Source organism: Lygodium microphyllum, chromosome 10 (assembly GCF_053477565.2).
Source record: "Lygodium microphyllum isolate KBCC chromosome 10, Lygodium_microphyllum_v1.1.10, whole genome shotgun sequence".
Classification (NCBI taxonomy): Eukaryota; Viridiplantae; Streptophyta; class Polypodiopsida; order Schizaeales; family Lygodiaceae; genus Lygodium; species Lygodium microphyllum.
The window spans coordinates 124,427,996-124,449,425 of NC_141144.1; the positions used below are offsets into that span (position 1 = coordinate 124,427,996).

Sequence of the window (21,430 nt, forward strand, 5' to 3'; positions counted from 1 at the left end):
TTGGCAATGATTTTAGAAAAGATTTTATATAAAGAATCCATAAGGCCTTAAAGGCATGGATAGGTCTGTGATTTAGCTCCAAGACCAAAGGATAGTGATCTGACAAAGCATGCTGTCTCTGCACCCACATATCAATAACTTCAGGAAGAAAAGTATCACTTTGGCAAATATAGATCCGATCGAGCCGGGCCCAAGTATTTGGATGCTGAAGAGAGCAATAAGTATATTTGGCTTGAGAAGGATGCAACCAAGACCACATGTCCTGCTTCAGGGATACAGCTGCCAAAGCATCCCATGCCTATTGTTCAGGACCATCCATGACCGAGTGTTGTGAAGTTGCCTGATCCATAGATACACATATATTGAAGTCACCCAGAACAAATCCTGAATGAGCCATGGCCAGGCAGTGCAAATCATCCCAGAGTTGACGACGTTCGCAGGTAGTAGACGACGTTCTCAGGCAGTAGAAGGAGCATACATCCCCACCAGCCACAAAACCTCTCCTTGTATAGGATTTCCAAAATCGTAAATCTAGTGCAAGGGTCTTGAGAAACCAAAGATGGTTGTAGGGATGATTTGACGGCCAACATAACTCCAGATTTAAGTTGAACACGTCCACTAAAAAAAATTGAATAATCCTTGTATACATAGATAGATCCTGCCAAAGCATGATGTTCATGCTTCACATCACAAAAAACATCCCAATTTTCAGTTAACTTTGTTTTCCACAACCAATGCTGCTTACTCGTCGAAGAAACACCTTTCACATTCCATAAAACAATTTTCATGATAACACAAAGAAAGAAAACTACTGAACCACCCCCTTCCCTTTCCCTTTCACATCAACAGCTTTAGCTGCTTGAAAATTTTCCATTTCACTTCGGATCACATCTACCAGATTTGCTCTCTGCAAACTAGCAATTGAATCACGGGAAGGAAACTGCTGTTGCTTAGAATGGTAAACATCACGAGGAGGCACAAGCCTCCCTCGCTGATCAAATCGCAAAGCAGAATTAGAAGCCCTTTTATCCTCCGCAGTGATTGCAGGAGAATGCGAGGGTTGAGGTTTCATGTAGAAACCCCTACCTCTACATTGAAAAGTTTGAGTGATAGGCAATGGAGGTGGGCGGGCGGAAAACAAATGAGGCTCCTATCTTGCATTGCGTCTAACCATAGTGACCCAATAATTATCCTGTAGAGGCAAATTCCAACCAATCCAAAGCGATGCACGATCTATACCAGTTTGAGACACATTCTTCTTTCCATTATCATGTCCATGTTGGACAAGTGGCTCATGATCGGGTTTTGGCTGCTGTACCAATTGCTGGGGTTGATACTCATGCATATCCGTGTTAATAACCATTGAACTTTGCAAAACCTCCGGGCTTCTATCGCATTCAGAAATGAAATGGTCCAATTGGCCACATTTGAAAAAGTGACCAGCAAATGTTCCCCATTTCAGCTCGTAAACCAACGTTTGCAATCCCGGGACCTCAAACTGGACTTAAGTCGGGTGAGTTTTCCTTGTATCCCTAAGTATGCAGGCCCTATTCTTGTTGTGCAAGGCCAACTGAGGCTCCACCAATACTTCACCAAGAGTTCTCAACACCAAAGGTAGAAGTCTCCAAAGATGTGCAGGAAAATCAACCACCTCAACCCAAATAGGACACGTCTGCCTAAGTACTTCCTTAAATTCCGCCATAGATCTCCAAGGGACCATATGTACCGATTGGCCATCCATAAACAAAGGGATACGTCGCATAATAAAAGTACAAACTTCAGGGGAGTGAAAAAGGACTTCGAAGAATCCCTTCGGCCCATCATAAATCTCTTCAACAAGCGGGCCGTGCACTTGTGTTGAAGCATCATCTTGACCCATCTCAGCACTAACAAGCATAGATTGCAACCACACATGAATTCTAGTGATCAAATGAGTCCTTCATGTGAAGTAGAAGATGGCTACCCTCTCATGGAAAGCAGCAATCTGCTGCAAAACCAAATTTGTGCCCATGACAGCTACCACATGTTCCCCTGTCGGTAAAGAAATCGCTTTACGCTTATTGGCTTGAGCATAATCCGACATTAGATTATTAGCAGTAGCCAGCATAAACTGTAAAGGTCCCACAGGCTGAACATTTGGCTCAAGCAAATCTTGAATACACAAGTTTGGTTCATCAACCGACATTTTACGACGCTTACCCGTCTCATCCCCATCCATCAAGTGTCCAGAGTCTTTTGCTGACGAGTCACCATCTGATTCAACTGAATCATTATCATCCCCATTCCTGATATGCTAGTCAAGAAAAGCCATATCAATATCATTTGACTCCTGCAGTTTCTCCTTAACCATGCCTCAGTAGGGCTGCCCAAGTCTGTCCTCTCTCTCTCTCTCTCTCTGTGTGTGTGTACAAGGGCAGGTCTGCTCTCCTGACCTGTGCAGGGTCGCAGTCCTGCGCTCCCAGATCCTGACAATTTTGCGGTACGCTGGTTAGGGGTTGGGCTTCTACTCTACAGAGCAGCATGATCATAGGTAGGCAGATTTCAGATTTGTGGGCGCCAGATGCCCTGCAGAAACAGGGCAGTGCTGCGCACATGACAGTTTCTTTTGCTACTCTACTATGACTCTTGTACTTCTTATCTGACATTTGGAGAGATGTAGTGGGACTTTTACCACGTCTCTTTGATTAGGTCTTTGGCAAGGCAAAATATCCCACTCATTCACAACCACATATGAAAATATTGTTTCATTTTCCTTGTTTCTAGGGCTGTTGGCACCATTGGGTCACTAGGAGTGCCTTATTCAATTTTGCCTCTAGGGTTCAAAGTCATGTCGCTAGGCTGAAGGGGTTTTCTGCAACGGTAGCTAAATCTTGTTTAACATGTTGGCCTTCTCCCTCAAGAGAATTTAGTTTCTTGGCATATAACAATTTATTTTGCTACTCTACTATGACTCTTGTACTTCTTATGTGGCTAATATGATTGCCCATTGGGGGGTTTTTGGGGTGTGTGTGTGTGTGTGTGTCTTTGGGGGGGGGCGCGGGTGTTGTTTGTTTGTTTGTTGAGTGGAGAAAGAGAGATTAAGGAGAGTATGTGTGAGGACTAGCATCGTCCATTTGACCTGCGCTCCACCTTCCCTGCTGTCGCACATACCTGAGTGCTGCCAGTCTGCCCTGAATTGTGCTTGGCAAGCCTACCAGTCAGCAGGGAGTTACTCCATATGCAGCCTTGTAGGAGTCTGCCTGCTCAGGGAGTGGCCTTGGTGCAACTAGGCCTGCGTCTATAGTTCAAACAGGCACACAGGAAACTTTGTAGACCAACCAGTGAGCAAAACCAAGAAACTAGCAAGGGAATGACATGAGGAGCAGCAGTTGGTTGTAGAAACTAAATCCTCTTCAGGGGGGAGGCCAACATGTTAAACAAGATTCAGCTACCAGTGGACAAAACCCTTCAACCTAGCGACATGACTTTGAACCCTAGAGGAAAAATCAAAGATAAAGGCACTCCGGGTGACCCAATCGTGCGAACAGCCCTAGAATCAAGGAAAATGAAACAATATTTTCATATGTGGTTGTGCATGAGTGGGATATTTTACCTTGCCAAAGACCTAATCAAAGAGACGCGGTAAAAGTCCCACCACATCTCTCCAAATGTTAGATAGGAGGGACCAAATCATTCGAGCTAATGGGCAGGAAATAAATCTATGGTGAGAAGATTTCATATTGATAGTACAAGAGAAATAGTTGCCATTAGAGATACAACGCTTGAAAAGGTCTAAGGTGAGGGCCAAACCACCAATCAACATTCTCCAAAGGAAGACATTACATTTGAATGGAGCCTTATTGATCAACCCTTCAAAATAGTCACTTTCCATAAGGCCCTGCTTTTATGGAATTCCCGAATAGCATTGGCCTTGGTCACCAACCAATGATGGTCTCTAATCAAGAGGTGATAAATCTAGTTAATCAAAGCACCCGAGAGAGAGAGAGCCGACTTGCAAGTCCTCAACCTTGCCAAGAATCAAGGGCGGGAAAGGGCTACCAATCTTGCAAATGCATTGAGATCATGTTCCATAAATTACAATACTTATGAGGGATACGGAAAACAAATCTGGCTGTGTGAAAAACATTAGCATACTCTGAGTCAATAGAGTTGCATTTGCAATAGGAACCAAGCCTAGACATGCCATGTGATTGAACTTAAGCGATCGTCTTATTTTCCTTCCGAAGAGAGCAGCCAAGTCACAGCCAACAACTCAATCTGCAAGGAATTAGCATGCAATCTTTGTTTGGCTGAATATCAATACAATGCACTGTTAGCTAGCTCACTTGGTTAGGATTGGCACCTAGGTTCTAATCTTTCACTCCTCCACCCCTTGATGATGTGGCTTTCCATCTCCCCTCCTCAAATATAGCCTTTCTTTGTTTTTGTTTCCGTTTCCCCATTTCCTTCAACTATGACCCCTACACTTGTGGTCGGCGTGATTATTGATCTCCTCAACTCTTTGGATTGTCACCCCTGTTTGTGTAGTTGTTGTGTGTGTTAGTCTTGGTCTAGAAGAAATCGATGAGCTATGATTGTTGCCCCCTCTTTGCAGAGTGCTTGCATGCAGTAATGGTGTGCATGGCCTTTTAATCTCAACTAGAAATTAGCCCAGGTGGCACTAGTCTAGGGACTCCATGACTAGTTTAACGGAGTTAGTCTCCTCTAAATAGTGTGGGATATCTAGCTTGGATTGTACTGTAGGCTTTGCATTTGTGGATGTAGTGCTCCTCACCCTCGACTTCCTCCTAGTATAGTCTATAGATCCACTCAGCTTTGGGGATGTGGGATGTGTCTCAATCTCGAGTTGATGAGAGGAGACCTTGAACTAGGCAATAGCTACCTACATCTCATGTGGCATGCATATGTCTAGATAGGCAAGTGTCTCAATGAAACTATTTGTTGCAGTCCTCATAAAGTGGTCTCTATAGCCTTTGTGTTTTGTATCTGTACCATAGAAGCATGAAACACCCTGAAATGCCTCTTGGGAAGACCTGAAATGCTGAACATAATGATACGGGCCTAAAACGTGTTTCCCCAACCGAAATGTTTCCACTTCGAGAAAATGACTGCCATATTGGAGCCAGTGGGCTAGAAGCAAGTCAATGCCCCACTTCTTCATGTGGTTGTAGATAATGAGTTGGTGTTGTGACCCTAGCTCTATTAGGCACTAGCCATATCAATGCTATCTCCTCCAATATTAGCTGATACCTTGCCTATGCCTACATCCTTTGCATCCATCACCTGTAGTTGCCTTGGATCCCCAAAATCACATGTCACATTGTCTACTTTGCATCCTGGCTTGAAAATTTCCTACCAAGAGAATCTCCTAGTCCGAAATAGTGTATGCTCTCGTCTAAAAGAACTATGAAAAGGGACTTTCCTTTTCTTGTTGCATCCCCCTCTCTCTTTTGTTGTTGGGGCTTCTTCCTTAAATTCTCTTTCTTATTGGAGCATATCTAAAATTTCAGAATCAGCTATAGTCATAGATTGAGGTGCTTCTGCCTCCAAGTTTGGAAATTGATTGGTTGGATCATCTGGGCTCTACTTGTGGGTTGATTCAAGCTCTTGGGTAGCATGGAGTGGGGAGTGTAGATCCAAGTATTGTTGGTTGATCTAGAGTACATCCACAAGGCAAAATGGTTCCAAGTGGGCATTAGCTACCAAGAATGCAGCTTGCTCATCATTATCTAGGCCATCCACCATATTGATAGTGCCTTGCCACACACTGCTGCCATCATCTCTATGATATTTGATATCTTGATTGTGCATTTTGCACACGTCTCAAAGCACCTCTAGGCTCTTCTTCATTCGTGAGTCCATCACCTTGTCGATGCTGCTTTAAACAACTGAGTGTTTCTTGTTCCTCACCCTCTCTTGTGCTGCTACTGCATGTTGGGGATACTCGGCTTTTTTTGGGGGACCCCATTGTTGCTGTCTGTTTTCTCACGGGCAGTCACCGGAATGCCATGGTTGAGTGGGGTATGCTTGGATTGGAAGCAGGTGGAGAAAGGCGGGACCAAAGTGCAGGTGGGTCCAGCTAAGCTTCTGCGGTGCAGGCAAGTCAAGTCCTGGGCGGAGCATGAGTGTCAATTAAGCTGACGGGATAGGCAATAGGATGCACGATCAAAGGATAGGCAATAGGTTGTGATTCAGGTGGGTGATAGGCCTGTGATTGAATCGGGTAGTTGATGGCGCGGTCAAAATGGGTAGGCGGCGGTTAGGTAGATGGGATGGGCTTGACGGAGTTGGCCATGGCCAATTGAGGCAACCCATTGTCCTTGGACAATGACCCATTGTCCTTGGACAATGGGCTTGTCAGGAATGAACAAGCGACCAGTTGCAATCAAGCAAGTGACAGGTCGCAATCAATAGGTGATAGGTTGTGATTAGCACGGAATTGAGGTGATTGAGGCGGTGTCTTGTCGGGATCCTCTAGGTGTAGTGAGAAGGGCCTGGCGGGCTGTCCATTGGCTAGTGCAGGCACACAGAGAGAGAGAGAGAGAGAGAGAGAGAGAGAGAGAGAGAGAGAGAGAGAGAGAGAGAGAGAGAGTTATATTAACGTCTTCGAAAGACCAAAACTGGCCTATGAGACAAACTGTGATACAACTGATGAGGTCCAGCTATCCAAAATAAAAGTGCTGAATGAAAAGCCAAAAAACTGGAAACTGAAAATACGGTGCTGTGAGTGTGATAAGTGTCGTGTATGTGTATGTGCGTATGTAGCTCTGATACTCCAGATAATGGCTACAAAAGGGGAACAAATGTCGGCTGTGATAGGGGAACAACTGTCGGCTGTGATAAAGTGGTGCGATATGTATATGTAACAGATGCAAGGAGATATACTATCCTGGGATGTAGTAGCAGTTGTCGAAGTCGCTAATAGCAGGTGATCCCTCCTGGATGCAGGATGTGGTACATCAGCGGTGGAGAAAGAGCAAACTGGAGATCTGAGATCCAATGTGTCGAGTGTCTTCGGATCTCAGTCTGCTGTCGATGTAGATCAAGAATCCTCCGGATCTCTTGTCGGTGTGGCTGTGGGGTCCGAAACCCACAGATCCTCGTGCGCCGTCGGGTACGCTGGTCCTCAGCCTGGTGTAGTGTGAGCGCGGAGGTTTGGCTGGAGGCTGGTACAGTAGCTCTCACTTTGTCTGTCTGAAAGAACTATGTAATAGTCATCTGGGTAGGCCCCTCTTTGACTGGGACCCGCTGTGTTCTCTGCTCTCTGATGTGCCATGCCTCTCCCAGAAAACGGCCAAACGATCTCTGATCCATATCAGTCATACATCCCTGAAGTGAGCTGCTCAATGTGTATCTAGATCTCAACTCTGAGTATGCCGAGCATCTGAGAACAAAATGCTCCTCACTCTCCACCTCTGATCTGCAAAGGGGGCATATCCTCTCCTCCCGTGGGATGCCACTGGCTCTGCCACTCTCAATCATAAGCTGATGTGATGATACCCTGAGCTGTCCAATAAGAACTCTCAATTGATGTGGCATATAGATCTGTATATATCTCGGAATCTCTATGAATCCCTGCTCTGATATGCTCAAGAACTGTGTATAATAATGTGCCATCTTCGATGGCAGTGGCTGTGCAGGGCTGACCCATGTCCTCTGTATATAAATATGCCATATCTCCTGTCTGATGACTCTGTTCCTCTCAGAGAGAGAGAGGGTGTAAGTGGGAGCCTGAGTATCATATAGAAGAGGTGAGAGAGAACCTGAGAGTGATGGCGGATCGTGGTCGCGCCCTGCTATTCGCTCTGTTTCGTCATCCATCGGTTGCTCTCTCTGGCGTGTAGACGGCGTCAGCGTCGCTCGTCCGTTGCCTGTCCTTGGTGCGGGGGTCCCTACCGTCGCCCTCCCGTCACGTGGCCTCGCGTCTCCTACATCTCGCTCCAGAGCGTCGCCATGTTCCGTCCCGCCCTGTCTATTGCCTGTCGCGTTGCCACGTCTGCGGTCGCCCCGTCTCCGTCCCCTGTGGTGTTGTTCGAGGCTCCGCCTGCATGCTTTGTCCTTTCGTGCAGAGGCGCCCAGCTCTTAGTGGCAGTGTCGTAGACAGCGTTCCCACTGATCTGTACACGCACAGAGAAGGAGAGAGAGAGAGAGAGAGAGAGAGAGAGAGAGAGAGAGAGAGAGAGAGAGAGAGAGGGCTCTACGCCTGCGTTTCGCCCTTTCGCCCTATGCGTTAGGGTTTCGGCTGACGCCTGGCCCTTGCCCTGCGCCCCCGACTGTCCCCCTCTGCCATTGACTGCCCGCCCTGTGCTCCACTCTCTTGCCTTTGTATTGTTAGGGTTGTGCCCTGCCGCGCGCCCTCTTGGGACAGGTCGCGACTGTGGAGGACAAGGTTGCGTTTCCCGCTCGCCACCGTGCATCAGTCCTCCTTCGAGATCCAATCGTGATACAAGATGGCTGGTCTGGATCTGGATTTCATAGACCAAACGGTGGCAACACTTGGCCCGGATTCTGATACTGAGGAACCTGAGGATATGGTTCCGTGCACCGAAGAGATTCCCCGTGGTCCTGACATCCAGCCTGCGGGTAAACGTACCAAGCATACTTCGGAAGAGACAGTGGTTGATCAGGATCGTTCGTATGCTAAGGTTGCTTCGGATTCTGTGGACTCTCAAGATGTTGACTGGGAGCATTTGCTGGAATTTTCCAACACTTTGTGTGGCGATTATGCTCAACATAATCAGGAAGTCTTTTCGGACTTTGCACCTGACGATGTTCTGGAAGCCACTGTGGACCCAAAAACTGTCCTACGCTCCTTTTCGGTGTTTTATGATCGCGCTGTGATACTCTTCTTCACTGGTCGCATCCCGCTACTTTCCCGTATTCGCCAGTGGCTGCACAATCTGCTACAAGGGGAATGTGTTGAAGAGATTTTTGTTGGGTCCCGAGGTTTTTTTGAGGTCCTCTTGAAATCTGAGACGCACCGTGCTGCTCTCCTGTCTAAACTGCCTTTGTTTTTTGATCGCCGGTTGGTTCATGTGGTTCCATGGCACCCGATGGCAGATTTTCAGCGCCTGCTGCAACGTGAATGCCCTGTGTGGGTAGAAGTGGAAAATTGTCCGGCTGTTTATTGGCCACTATTGAAGGATGCTATGGCCGCTGTGGGCACGGTTCTGGTCCCTCCTAGTCTCAGGGCTATGAATCGCAACCGCTTGTGTATGTTATGGGACACTGCAAGGAAAAGGCCTGCTTGGTTACACCTCAATTGCTCTGGCATGCATCCGTTACACTTTCGTTTGAAATGGGGCAATTTTGCAAGACATTGCTTTTCTTGTGAACAATTGGGGCATTTTATGGCCGAATGCCCGGAGCAGCAACACACTTCAGATGTTGGCCATGTTGCGCCGCCCATGGAAGATATGGTGTGTGATGCTCCATCGCTAGATACTATCCACCCGCCTAAAGTTTTGGACAAAGTTAAACAACAGGTTTCGGGTCTCGATTCCTGTGTCACTGATTGGGTTAAAGTACGTGCCAAAAAAGGCAACAGGGTTGTTGCTGGCATGGAGAATACTGTGCCTACTACCTCACAAGATTCCATGCGTACATATATGCGCAGGAAGGAAATGTTGTCTTCAGAGCGCTTTGCTCCTGCTATGGTTTCCTCTGCCCCCCGTCCTCAGCCCGCCAGGAAAATGTATTCGGATCGTCCAATGGGTCCACCTGCTAAGCTGGCTTTTGATACCAGAAGCAACGTCATTACCCCGTAGGACCGTCGTTATCCCCGTTCCATCCCCAAGCCAGCAGATATGCCGGCTACTTCCAAATCTGGTCCTCAGAACTCTTTTGCTGTGTTGGCGGATTTCTTGGACGAGGGAGTCCTAGACATTCTCGCAGAAAAAGTCAAATCGAGGCAAGCTGTGCCTCGTACCTGATTTTGTTTTGAATACATATGAAAATAGCCACGTGGAATGTGCGAGGAATTTGTTCTCGACACAAGCAACATGCCATGTGGACTGTATTGTATGAGAATCAGTGGGATATCCTGTGCGCTGTTGAGCACAAGAGTCACGGAGAAGCCGGAAAAGTTGTGGATTGCCATGGCTTTCGTTTGTTCTATGCAGGGACATAGGCCATGCATTATTCGGGTGTGCTCATGATTGTACATGACAAATATCTGCCTGTTCTTATTAAAAATGATGTACATGGCCGCTTTTTGGTGATTGAAATTTTATTCGAAGGGGAGATCTTATGGTTACTTGGCCTCTATGTTCCCAATGATCCGTTATCTCGTCGGGAGCTTTGGCAGACTTTGCAGACCTCCTTGTCACTTGGCAGACGGGGCTTCTTCATGGGGGATTTCAATATGTGTGTTGATTCTTCCCGGTCCACATCGGAGCATTCGGTAATGGATGCGCCGGAAAGTCGTATGTGGCATGAGTTGGCTCTTGCTGTTCTTAAGCAAGATCTTTGGTCCTGGCTACACCCGTCTTCTACAGGGTTTACTTTCCATTCTGCCCAGTATGCAACAACATGGTCGCGGTTGGACCGCATATACATCATGCAGAATGATGATTTTCTTCCTGAGATGCTCGAAATAAAAGTGTTGCAGCAATATGCCTTGTCGGACCATTTCCCTCTGCAGCTTGAGCTGCTTGCACAACCCATTGCACCTTTCAAGCAATTTCCGGAGAGACTCCCTTTGCGTTTCAACTCGTCTTACTTGAAGCATGCAATCTTTCAGGGCTATATGCAGCAATTGATTGACAGATTCTTCTTGGACTTCTCCTCTCAGGGCACTGCTTCATTTGAAAGATTGCTCTCTAATGTGTAGCGGGTTGCTCGGTAGTATGGGATCTATCATGCCTCTCTTTGTCGGCGGCGTCGACAAGCAGCGGAGGACCTGCTGGTTTTGGTTCGTTCTCTGCCTGGTGGACACTCCGGATGATGCATTTTTGCTAGCACTGGCAATGTGGGTGGCTGATCTTATTAAAGAGTTCCAGTTGAAATCGTATCAGCAGGCCAAATTGCAACATCTGACGGAGACTTTGCAAGATAGTGCGTGTCAGACCCATAAGTTCTTTCGAGCTCTCCATGCCTCTCCTGCTCGAGAGAATATGACCAGACTGGAGGATGCAGAAGCCCATCTTATCCTGGATCCGCAGACTATTGTGCATATGTGTAGGAATTATTTCCGCGACCTTCTCGGTTCCACTTCTCTACCTTCAGCCCAAATTTCTCAGGCCCGTTCGATTTTTTATGACCTGGTCCGCAATCAGGTTCCGCAGGACATGCAAGCTACTATGGAGTCAGATATTTGTGAGGCAGAGGTTATGGACGTTTTGTTACACTTGCCCAAGGATAAAAGTCCGGGTTGGGATGGTCTCACCAATGAGTTCTTTGAGGCTTTTGCTACCGAACTGGCAAAACCATTGCAGGCTTTGTTTCAGCAGGTTTGGGAAACGGGGATCATGCCTTTCTCATGGAAAGGACTTATTAAACTGCTTCCAAAGGTTCCTTTGATGGGTTCTTTGATGGGTTCTATGTACAAAATCTTTTCCAAAGTAACGAACCGGCTCCATAAGCATCTCCTTGCCATTGTGCACCCTCTACAATATGGTTTCATTAAGGGCCGAAATATTCTTCACAATGTATTGAATGCACAACTGGCAATTGATTATGCAAGGCATTCTTATCAGGAGGTCGTACTGATTCAACTGGACGTGGAAAAGGCTTTTGACTATCTGGACTAGTCTTTCGTTGCTGAACTTATGTATGCTATGGGCTTTGGTGCTCGGATGTCTCATCTAATCTACACCATTAGCGCTGCGGCGTCTTCGTGAGTCATGCTGAATGGAGGTGTTACTACGCCATTTGTCCTTGCTTGCTCTGTCAGACAGGGGTGCCCTTTGAGCCCTCTCTTCTTTGCCCTTGCGATGCATCCAGTTCTTTCGATGTTATCTCATATGGCAGCTTCTACTCAGTTGGCCGGATTGTCGCTTCCTACAGGACAGCAATTCATTAGTCAATCCTTGGCTGATGATAGCTTTATGATTTTGCGTGCGGACAAGGATAACCTTCGAAAAGCATTGGATGTTTTGGGTCACTTTGGTTAGGCGTCTGGCCTTCACATCAATGCGCTCAAATCAGCCATTCTCAGTTGCACGGAGTCGGATTTGCAGTCCTTGGACTGGTAGGGTCTGGTTGTTCCTCGTGGCTCCATTGTCAGGCATCTTGGGTACTCTTTGGGTGTTGATGTTCCCCCAAAGCAGCTTCTGCAGTGGATTTCTCAAAAATGGTGGCTAAGTTTCTGTATTGGAAGTCTCAGGCCTGGCCCTTCCATGTTCGCCTCAAAGTAGCCCAGACAATTATATTGCCAATGTTCACATATTTCTTGCCATTGCTGCCCTGGACTACTACGATTCTCAATGCTCTTACTCAGTCTATTCGTTTCATGCTATGGAAGGACTCATTGCATGCAGATATTTCCTGGATTTCTTGGTCGCATGTGTGCACCCCCAAACGCATGGGTGGAGGAGCTATTTTAGATGCCCAAACTCACATGCTGGCACTCCGTTGGTCTCTTTTCCGCGCCTTGTGCTCGGATCATCATCCGTGGGTTGTTATAGCCCGTTATTTCCACCAGGGGCTTCTGCATGGCAATACCCAAATCTGGAGTTCTTGGTGGCATGTTCTTAATGCTGATTCGCGGTTCTCTAGTTCTTCTTCATCGCTACTTACTCATTTGGTATGTTCCTGGAAACTGGTCCTCCAAAAGGCTCAGTGGCATCCAATGGAGGATCGCTTAGCTACTAACTCTTTTCAATTGGAATTGCTGGCAGTCTCACGTTTACTTTCATGGGAAGGTAAACACGAGCTTAGGCCACAATTCAACCGGATGGCACGCTTGGGCTTGTCTTCAGTCGCGGATGCCACCCTTGCCAGTCGCAATGTGCTAATATCCTTTCGTACAGCTAGGAGGCTTTTCAGGATCCCTCGTGGATATAGGCATTTATGGGAACAGCTTTTGACGGTGCTTCAGAGCAGACAACCCTTTCCTGCCCTTGCTTCGGATCATCCCTGGCAGGATTGTGACTTTGAAGGCCGGCTGCATTTAAGCAAAGCTTCTGCTAACCAAGTGTATCATCTTTTGATTAAAGATCATCAATGGCTAGTTACTAAAGCGAATGCTTTATGGGGATTGCGTAAATCCCGGTCATGGTGAAGGGCAACTGTGATGGAGGGCTGGTTGAACAAGACACCCTTCAAATATAAGGTCTTTCTTTGGAGAGTGATGATTGGTGGTCTTCCGCTTGCTTCAGCTCTTTCCAAGCGACGAATCTCCAATGGCAACTGTTTCTTTTGCACCACTACTGTGGAATCTGCCCGGCACCGATTTATTTCTTGCCCCATCGCTAAGAAAGTCTGGTTATTTTTGTCGGCTGTTTGGAGAGGGGTGGTTGGTTTCACCCTACGCCCCTTTGATTGGGTTTTTGGGCAGCCCAAATACCCCACTCCGGCGCAGCCACATATGAAGCTAATGTATCACTTTCTTCGATATTGGGGCTGTTGGCATAATTAGACCATTCGGAATGCTTTTCTTTTTGATTCTGCCTATAATGTTCAGCGGCATATTGCTAGGCTTAAGGGCCTCTTGTATTGGTAGTTAGATCTTCTCCAGCATTCTGACTTGCTCTCCAGGGAGGACTTACGTCCCTGGCATATGGCAATTTCCTCCGCTTCTTTGCCATGACTTTGTAACTTGTAGTACTTGGAACCTCTTCACATGATGGCTTAGATTGTCATCATGTATCTTGTAATCAAGTAATCTTGTATTTTTTTCGTAATTAGTACAATTACCTTTTACGAAAAGAGAGAGAGAGAGAGAGAGAGGCAAATGGATGTAACTCAGTTGGTTAAGTTGAACGTGTGGTGACCAAAAGGTCTTTGGTTCAACTCCTACATTGTGCATGGTCATTTAGTATAGGTATAGGAAATGGGAGATTTGGACCGGGATCAGTAGGTTAATAAAATAAGTGGCTTACCATTAGGGTAGGCACCAAATTACCAAAAAAAAAAAGAGAGTGAGAGAGAACATCATATGTACTTTATCCTAAAAATTTTGGAAGCTACTATGTAAACCTTTGTTTTACCTGCAACTTACAAATTGCAGATATTTACCATGCATGTAGGTGGGAGAAATTGCAAGACTATGAAGAGGGGTCTTTGGATCAAGGAAAGAGAATGCGGAAGGCTGTTTCATACAAGGAGAACATTGATGCAATCTCAACTGAGGCTCTTTTTGAGGTTTGTCTTTATGGCAATATCATATTAAGCAGTTTTCATTTAACACTTTGGTGTTTACATATGTTAACTGACTAAAGTAAATTAAGGACTTTTGTAGTGAGACACTATCACAGCCAAGCATTGTTTGTGGAATATGTTGCTTGTTTTATGTCAATCAACTGTTCAAGTGAAAACCTTTGCCAATTGTATGTTTTAAAAAGTTGGAAACATGCAAGCAAACTTCACTTAAATGTAAAAGCTGGGACATACATCTAATTTCAAAGGGAAACACAATACTTATAGGATGATAGCAATATGCTTTATATTTATAACTATTACATAGTCAGACTGCACTTAGGTTTCAGCTAGTAATTGCGACAAATTACAATGATGCAAATTGATAAAAAATATTGCCACTTTCCTATTTGTGTCCTCATAAAAAACTGATGAGGTATGTTAAAGTTGTTCCTACAGAGGAGAGAACTCTTACATGGTTAAGTTCCATATATCAATTAGAAGCGGGACATTGATGCCATATATTTACAGCAGGTAAGGAAAACTTTCATACAAAAGATCTTGTTGAGGGCCCTCTTGTTGGCAGGCAAGAAGAGAAAGTCAACAAGCAGATGTGTGGAGCTGATGATGTAAACCACAAGCGTCGCCTACCCAGCCTGGCTCACTGCCATGCTTCCCTGAACTCTTGTCCACACTCTCCCCGTCACCGCCTGCAACCCTCTGCCATTCCCTACTGCCTCTGTTGCCTTTGAACACATTTCTGCCATATCTGCCTGCACCCCAATTCAGGCTCCCTGCTTCTGCACAGCCAGCCTAACAAAACCTTAGAGACATGTCTACTGTTTCTGCTGCCTTCATAAACACTCCTGCCATCTTTGCTTGCACCCTCGACCAGCCACCTTTGCTCCTGCATGGTCACCTTTTAAAGCCTACTATTGCCTGCACCAACTCTAGCACAACCTTTAGCCCCCCCAGAAACTGCTCACTTGCTCCCTCTGTGAGCACACCACCTGGTCCTTACTTTGCACCAGTGTGTGCTGCCTTAACCATAGCTTGCACCCACGTAGTCCTTTGTCCACCCCTCTGCTTTGCTTGCTAGCCCAGCTGGCATTGCCTCCTGAGTCCTCATCCTCGTACACTGCGGGACTTTAGCAGTCATCTCCTCTACTTGGTCTGCTTGGTGGTTTGGCCTCTTTAGCAGCTGCCTGTTGTATCTGTCTCAGGATACATTTAACCAGATGATCCCTTCTGTCTAGATTTGAAATCCTCAATCTCTTCCATCCTAGCAGCCTTTGTCTGGTTTCTTGCCCAACCCACTTCCATATCCCCTTCTTCCGCACAATCTTCTCCACAGGGCTAGAATCACCACATCATATCTCAGCACCAGCCAATCAGGAAGTGTCAACACCACAGATACATAAAGCTAGCAAGGCCTGTCCGATTGTAGTCAGGTCCACCACCACCTCTGGGGGGACTTGAGTGCAGCCACCCACACATCTATGGTGGATGCCTTCCCACTGATTGACCTTGCTCCTGACATAGAGTATGCTCTTAGAGACAGAGTGATGGTCCTTGAGGCATCTTCTTTGGTCTCGCCCCGCCACTCTCTTTCCCCCTTGGCAAGGGAAAAAAAAAGAACTTCATAGACTCCATCAAGGTAGGTCTTATTGCCACCCTAGTTAGGGTTGTTTGAAAAGTATCCTTGGGGAGGAGGTGTTTTAGGCTGTAGTTTTAATTGGTCCGCTTGATGACAGGTCCTCCATAGATGTGATTCGATACTGCACAAATGGAATAGTGACGTATAAATAGACACTTGGCGAGACAAATGAACTAGCTCCAACATAGATTGCCCAACTATCTATAAGGCGAAATATACAATGATGTGAAAACAAGCTCTTAGGAACCATTACCATGTCTCATAGCAATGCTTTTAGAAACTTTTACCACCAAGGTATATATGACAATGACAAAGAATGCTTGAAGAAGATGCTCGAGTTGCCCAAATGCACCACTCAAAATAGTCCAAGACTCTAGCTCCAGGTTATGACTCCCATTCCCAAAGGTGTCTAAGAAAAAGCACCAAGTGTTGAGTGCAGCAAATACGGAAGTATATGACTAGAATGAGAAAATGAACATAGAGAGGAGAGAGAAAGAGACAGTAGAATGCAAAATCAGTAGTAAACAAATGCTGAAATGAAGGAAGTATGTATGTACAATGGGTCATTCTCTGGCAATGATCTCTCTCAACTTGCAAATCTGAAGTGAGAATGATTGAGGGCCATACTTTGATTGATGGATTGAGGGTTGGGATTACTCATTATGCGAGGATGGCATTGCCATCACTATATCTTTCCTAGCCTTGATGAGCTCTTCTCATACTTGTCTTAGATAGGTAGCGCTTTTGGCCATGCCAAATAAAGAGGCAAAACTTTTATTAACTTAGTCTTCAAGAGCCCTCCACCGATATCCATTTATCAAGGTTATTGTGCCAATAGCTGCCACATATGCTTCTTCAAAGTGTTAAGTTGTGCCATGAGGGTTGTTGGTCTATGGTGTCTAACCACTCTTTATCGACCAAACACTTCTTTGGCTGCCCAAGAGCAAAAATTAATTTCAATAGCTAATAATTAAATTGGCTAGGCCAATTTGTCTTTCAAGTATTTTTAAGAAATTATTAGGCCTTAGGGATACATTAATTAATTAATTAATATTAATGATAATGACTAGTCTCTAATGTTTCCATTGATATTAGTAGCCAATAAATTTATTTAGACCCAAATCTAATGCCGGGTAGTTCCTAGTACCTATCAAGTGTAACTTATCATAACTTTTGTCTTTGGCACCAACTGATATTTCAGGGTCCTTGGTGTCACATTGTAAAATAATTAACGTATATCTCACATGTGTAAGTTACATTAGCATGTTTAGTTAACTTCTAATCGAATGCTGAGCAAAGCAATACAATTTCACATACTCATAACATAAATCCACAAGTATTAGAGACATTGAGCAGCCCATCCTTGAGCTCGAAGAGCTCCTTGATGTGGAGTTTGTAGATGATACAACAATTTATTTATATGAGGATGAGAGCAACTTTAGGGCCTTTATAGTAGCCATGGAGATATTTTGTGGAGCATATGGTGCACTCTAAGCACTTTCTTGCCTACTACCCCACGCTCGTGGGATTGATTGTTTACACAACCATAGTATTTGTGATGTACTTAGTTACTTTTTATAGAGTTCCTTGTACTCCATATTGTGCCCCAGGTTTTTCTTTGAGGTGTGATTACTAGAATTTTCTTTTCTTGAAAAAAAACTAAGTTTTTCTTTCAAGTATGTTATATATCACTCCGGATTGTGCATTCTCTAGGACATGCATTGGCTAGGTGAAGCCTCTCATTATGAACTTTATTTGCTTAAGGGGAGATGAGAGCAAAGGCTTATCGGTTAACCTTATTTTCAAGGGTCTCCTTCTAGGTGAGGAGCCTTGGAAGAAAATTCTACAATGGAGGCTTCAGTTTATTACACCTACATATGGAGAACCATAGTAGTCTAGCATTCATTGGATCTTTCAAGAGACTAGGGTGAAAGACACAGGGAGGAGTTTTGAGGTCAGATTCATAGTTACTATCATCAAAGCATGGAGATCTGTTTTATATAGACTCCACTAGCTACCACCGATCACAGTTGAAGAGAAGAGGAGACCAACTCTTCTTTGCACTCACAATTTGCAATCAGATTTGTGCCACACTATTGCATAGAGGATTTATCTTTTCTAAGCAAGGTTCTCTGTATAAGTTTCTACCTCACCTGTGGAGATTGCTATGATATCAAGAGTTACCACGAGATCCAAAGGTAGAGAATGCAAGGCCTCAAGTGTGCCAAAGCTATGATAGAGGTCATGACAAGATATTCATGTTTGCCATGGAGGATGATTGCTTTGAGTGAGAGGACTTAGATGATGCTAAGTTCATAATTTCATAGGATGTTCTGAACAAAGGATCGGAGTAGTGGCACATTGTGAGAACAAGTGATTTGTCAATCCGAACAAAGCTTCTTGCTTGTTAGATGGATGGGGACATTGGGCTTATCAAAGGAAAGGCCCTTCATGGATTATAGTCACATCTAGGATAGTAGTGGGTTTGGTGAAATCCATTCAGTAATAGGCCATGTGATGTGGCCTTCTTCTACCATTGATACAAACAAGGCATTTGAATCTTGAGATCATTTCTTGCTAGACTTCTAGAGGAGGCTAGATGATAGCTTTAGGCCCAAGAAGGTATCCCTCTTTCTATAACAATTAGCTTATAGAACTTAGCAATTGATACATAGGTTGAATATAGTAAGGTCCTAGTAGCATGGGCAAGATGTGGTGAGCTAGAGGAGACCTAGAGACCCTTAGGATGGTCCTTTACGGCACAACAGAGACCATGTTTCCACCTGAGGGGCCAAAGCTTGGGTCATGGGTGAAGGCTGGACATGTGGATATGAGGATTTTTAGGAGAGTCGCTCCTTTCTTATCATTGGTTGATATTTGAGCAAGATTCCCACTTCAAATTACTTTTAGGCATAGTGGACCCAAGGACATTCGTACGGTTACTCTCCGTTTGCATATGGAATCTGTATAATCTATGTCGTACGATGGTGCTCACTCAATCCATACAGTTCTTACATGATGAGCCTATTTGCATTTTTCAAAATGATTGTTGGTACTTCTTAAAATAGTATGTTTGCTTCCTTACTATTAGATAGTAGTTTCTAAATGTTTTCAGTCTTTAAACTTTAAGTTCTATTTCTCAAACTTCTCCCTCAACTTCGTCCGTAAAATAACGAATCGCCTTTTCTTTCATCTCATAATCTCAAGCTCATATATCTTTCACTTTCATCTGTACTTTGTCTCGCTTTGCCCCTTCTCTCACTCTTATCTACACCCCCTCCCCTCCCCCTCTCCCTCTTGCACTTTTATCCATACTCCGTCTCCCTCTCCTCCTTTCTTCATTTTAGCATCATGAAGGGAGAAGCCCGAGAGAGAGCACGTGCAAGCTATGGAGGATGGAGCAAGAGAGCAAGACTGAGAGAGACTCAAGATGTGAAAACTCCAATAGTCACAATATGTGACCAATCTTCCCTTATTCAGTAGTTACTGAAAAAAATGAAGAATGAAGTGATAGTGATGAGCGCTAGCCACTTGCAGTATATAGATCTATGGGTATTGTAAGTTAAGTGAATACACAGGTGGCATAGACACAAGTGCCTTTATCTCCAAGAACCTCCCACTTAAAGGCAAATGTGTCTCTAGTGAGGGGAGAACAAGAAAAAAGTGACAAAGTACAACAGGATGAGGAAATATGTCATCTCATCCAACGCCCGTAATTTTCCTATGGAAGGCAAAATGCTTCGTTGAGAGACTTTTAGCCAGCAAATCTACAAGGTTTTGGTTAGTGGAGATCTTGACAAAATCATGGGACTTGTCCTTAACAACCTCTCTGATAAAGTGGTAACGTGCCTCAATGTGCTTTGTCTTCACATGGAAGACATGATTCTTGGCCAATTGAATAGCACTTATAGAATGTGAATATGGTGCAGGATTCACATTAGTAATACCAAGGTGTGCCACCAAACGGCCTAACTAGAGAGCCTCCTTGTTTGTAAGCGTCAGTGGTTGTAATATATTTTGCCTTTATAGTAGATAGGGTCGTGGATTTTTACACCTCGGACATCCAAGAAACAACACCTCTAGCAATGATAAAGACATAGCTAGAGGTGGACTTCCTACTGTTTGCATGTCTTGTATAATTAGAGTTAGTGTATCCCACGACTCCTGTATGCTAGCCACCATAACATATGTACATATATATCTGCAGTGTCTTTAAGGTATCTCATGATACCCTTTACGTCATTCGAATGCCACCTAGTAGGTGTAACTATATAGCCTGCCATAACTCCCACTGCAACTGCGAGCCAAGACGACTGGCGATCATGGCGTACATCAAATTGTCCACTGCGGATGTATAAGGTATGTTGGCTATTGTGGCCTTCTGCTCATCAGAGTGCGGACAATTAATCTGACTAACCTTTACTTGAGAAGGTAAAGGATAGCCAATAGTCTTAACATCAAGAGATATTGCAAATGGGTAAGCATTTTCATTCCCTTGAATGACATTTGTCCAAGGTGATGATGCCATAATGATATATGTGGTACTACAACTACGGCCAAAACATGGTTAATAGACCTAGATACAAGTAAGGGATAAAGAATGCCAAACTTGGCATGTGGTGCAAGGACAAGATTTCCATATGTAATCTTCCATAAGGAATCACCAAAAGATACAAAGTAACTTGCATCATCCAATATGCTAGCAGAAATAAGGATTTTGGTTAAAGCTATAACATGGTGTACATCATGCACAGTAAAGATGTTGCGTGAAGCAAACTATGGCTGTACATCTCTAATGCCAATAATATCCAATGCCAACTCATTACCCAATCTGAGAAATTGTGTCATGCTGTGATAGGAGTGGAACCATTCTCGATGAGGGATAACATGAAATGAAGCTTCTGAATCAATCAACTAACATTGAGCATAAGTAGACGAGGCATTAGCCAATTGTGAAACATCAAGAGAGGAAGTTGCACGTATGTAATCATCATCCAAATTAGTTTGCACTATATCAATCTCTTCAATCTTGATGGTGGACTTATTGGGGATAATGTTGTGACTATCATTCTTTTCTTGCACTTTGCCATTTCCTTTTTCCTTGTGCTTGTCATCACTAAATATGACTTGGCTTTTCATAATTATAACAAGTCAATGTGGACTTTCAGCCATGGGACTTATAACGAGATTGTCCACATGACTGAGAATGAGACTTTTGAGAGTCTCTTCCATAGCGGTCATTACCGCTCTTAGTGTCCTTACTACCTCTGATTGTCAAAGCATGAGAGCTATGGGAAGCATCAACATCCTTTTTGTTAATTTCGTCATTGTATAATGCACCCTTTACATTTTGTAATTTTAGCCCATCAGTAGGCATATTTGCACAAATAGTAGTATGGAATGTGTCCCATGATTGAGGCAGTGTCACCAGCAAAGATTGTGGTGGAAGATTCTCCTTAAAGTCAATCCGCTACG

The 21,430-nt window shown here is 44.6% G+C and overlaps 1 protein-coding gene across 16 annotated transcripts in view; it reads left to right on the forward strand.

The window, feature by feature from the left end:
• The window catches only part of LOC148030529 (protein CHROMATIN REMODELING 4-like), a 111,785-nt gene that overhangs the window by 77,387 nt on the left and 12,968 nt on the right, over nucleotides 1–21,430 (forward strand). For all 16 annotated transcript variants that reach the window (XM_087686871.1, XM_087686884.1, XM_087686885.1 and 13 more), the window contains one exon: nucleotides 14,190–14,304. In XM_087686871.1, the coding sequence (XP_087542997.1) occupies nucleotides 14,190–14,304 (115 nt within the window). The remainder of the gene's footprint in view (nucleotides 1–14,189; nucleotides 14,305–21,430) is intronic.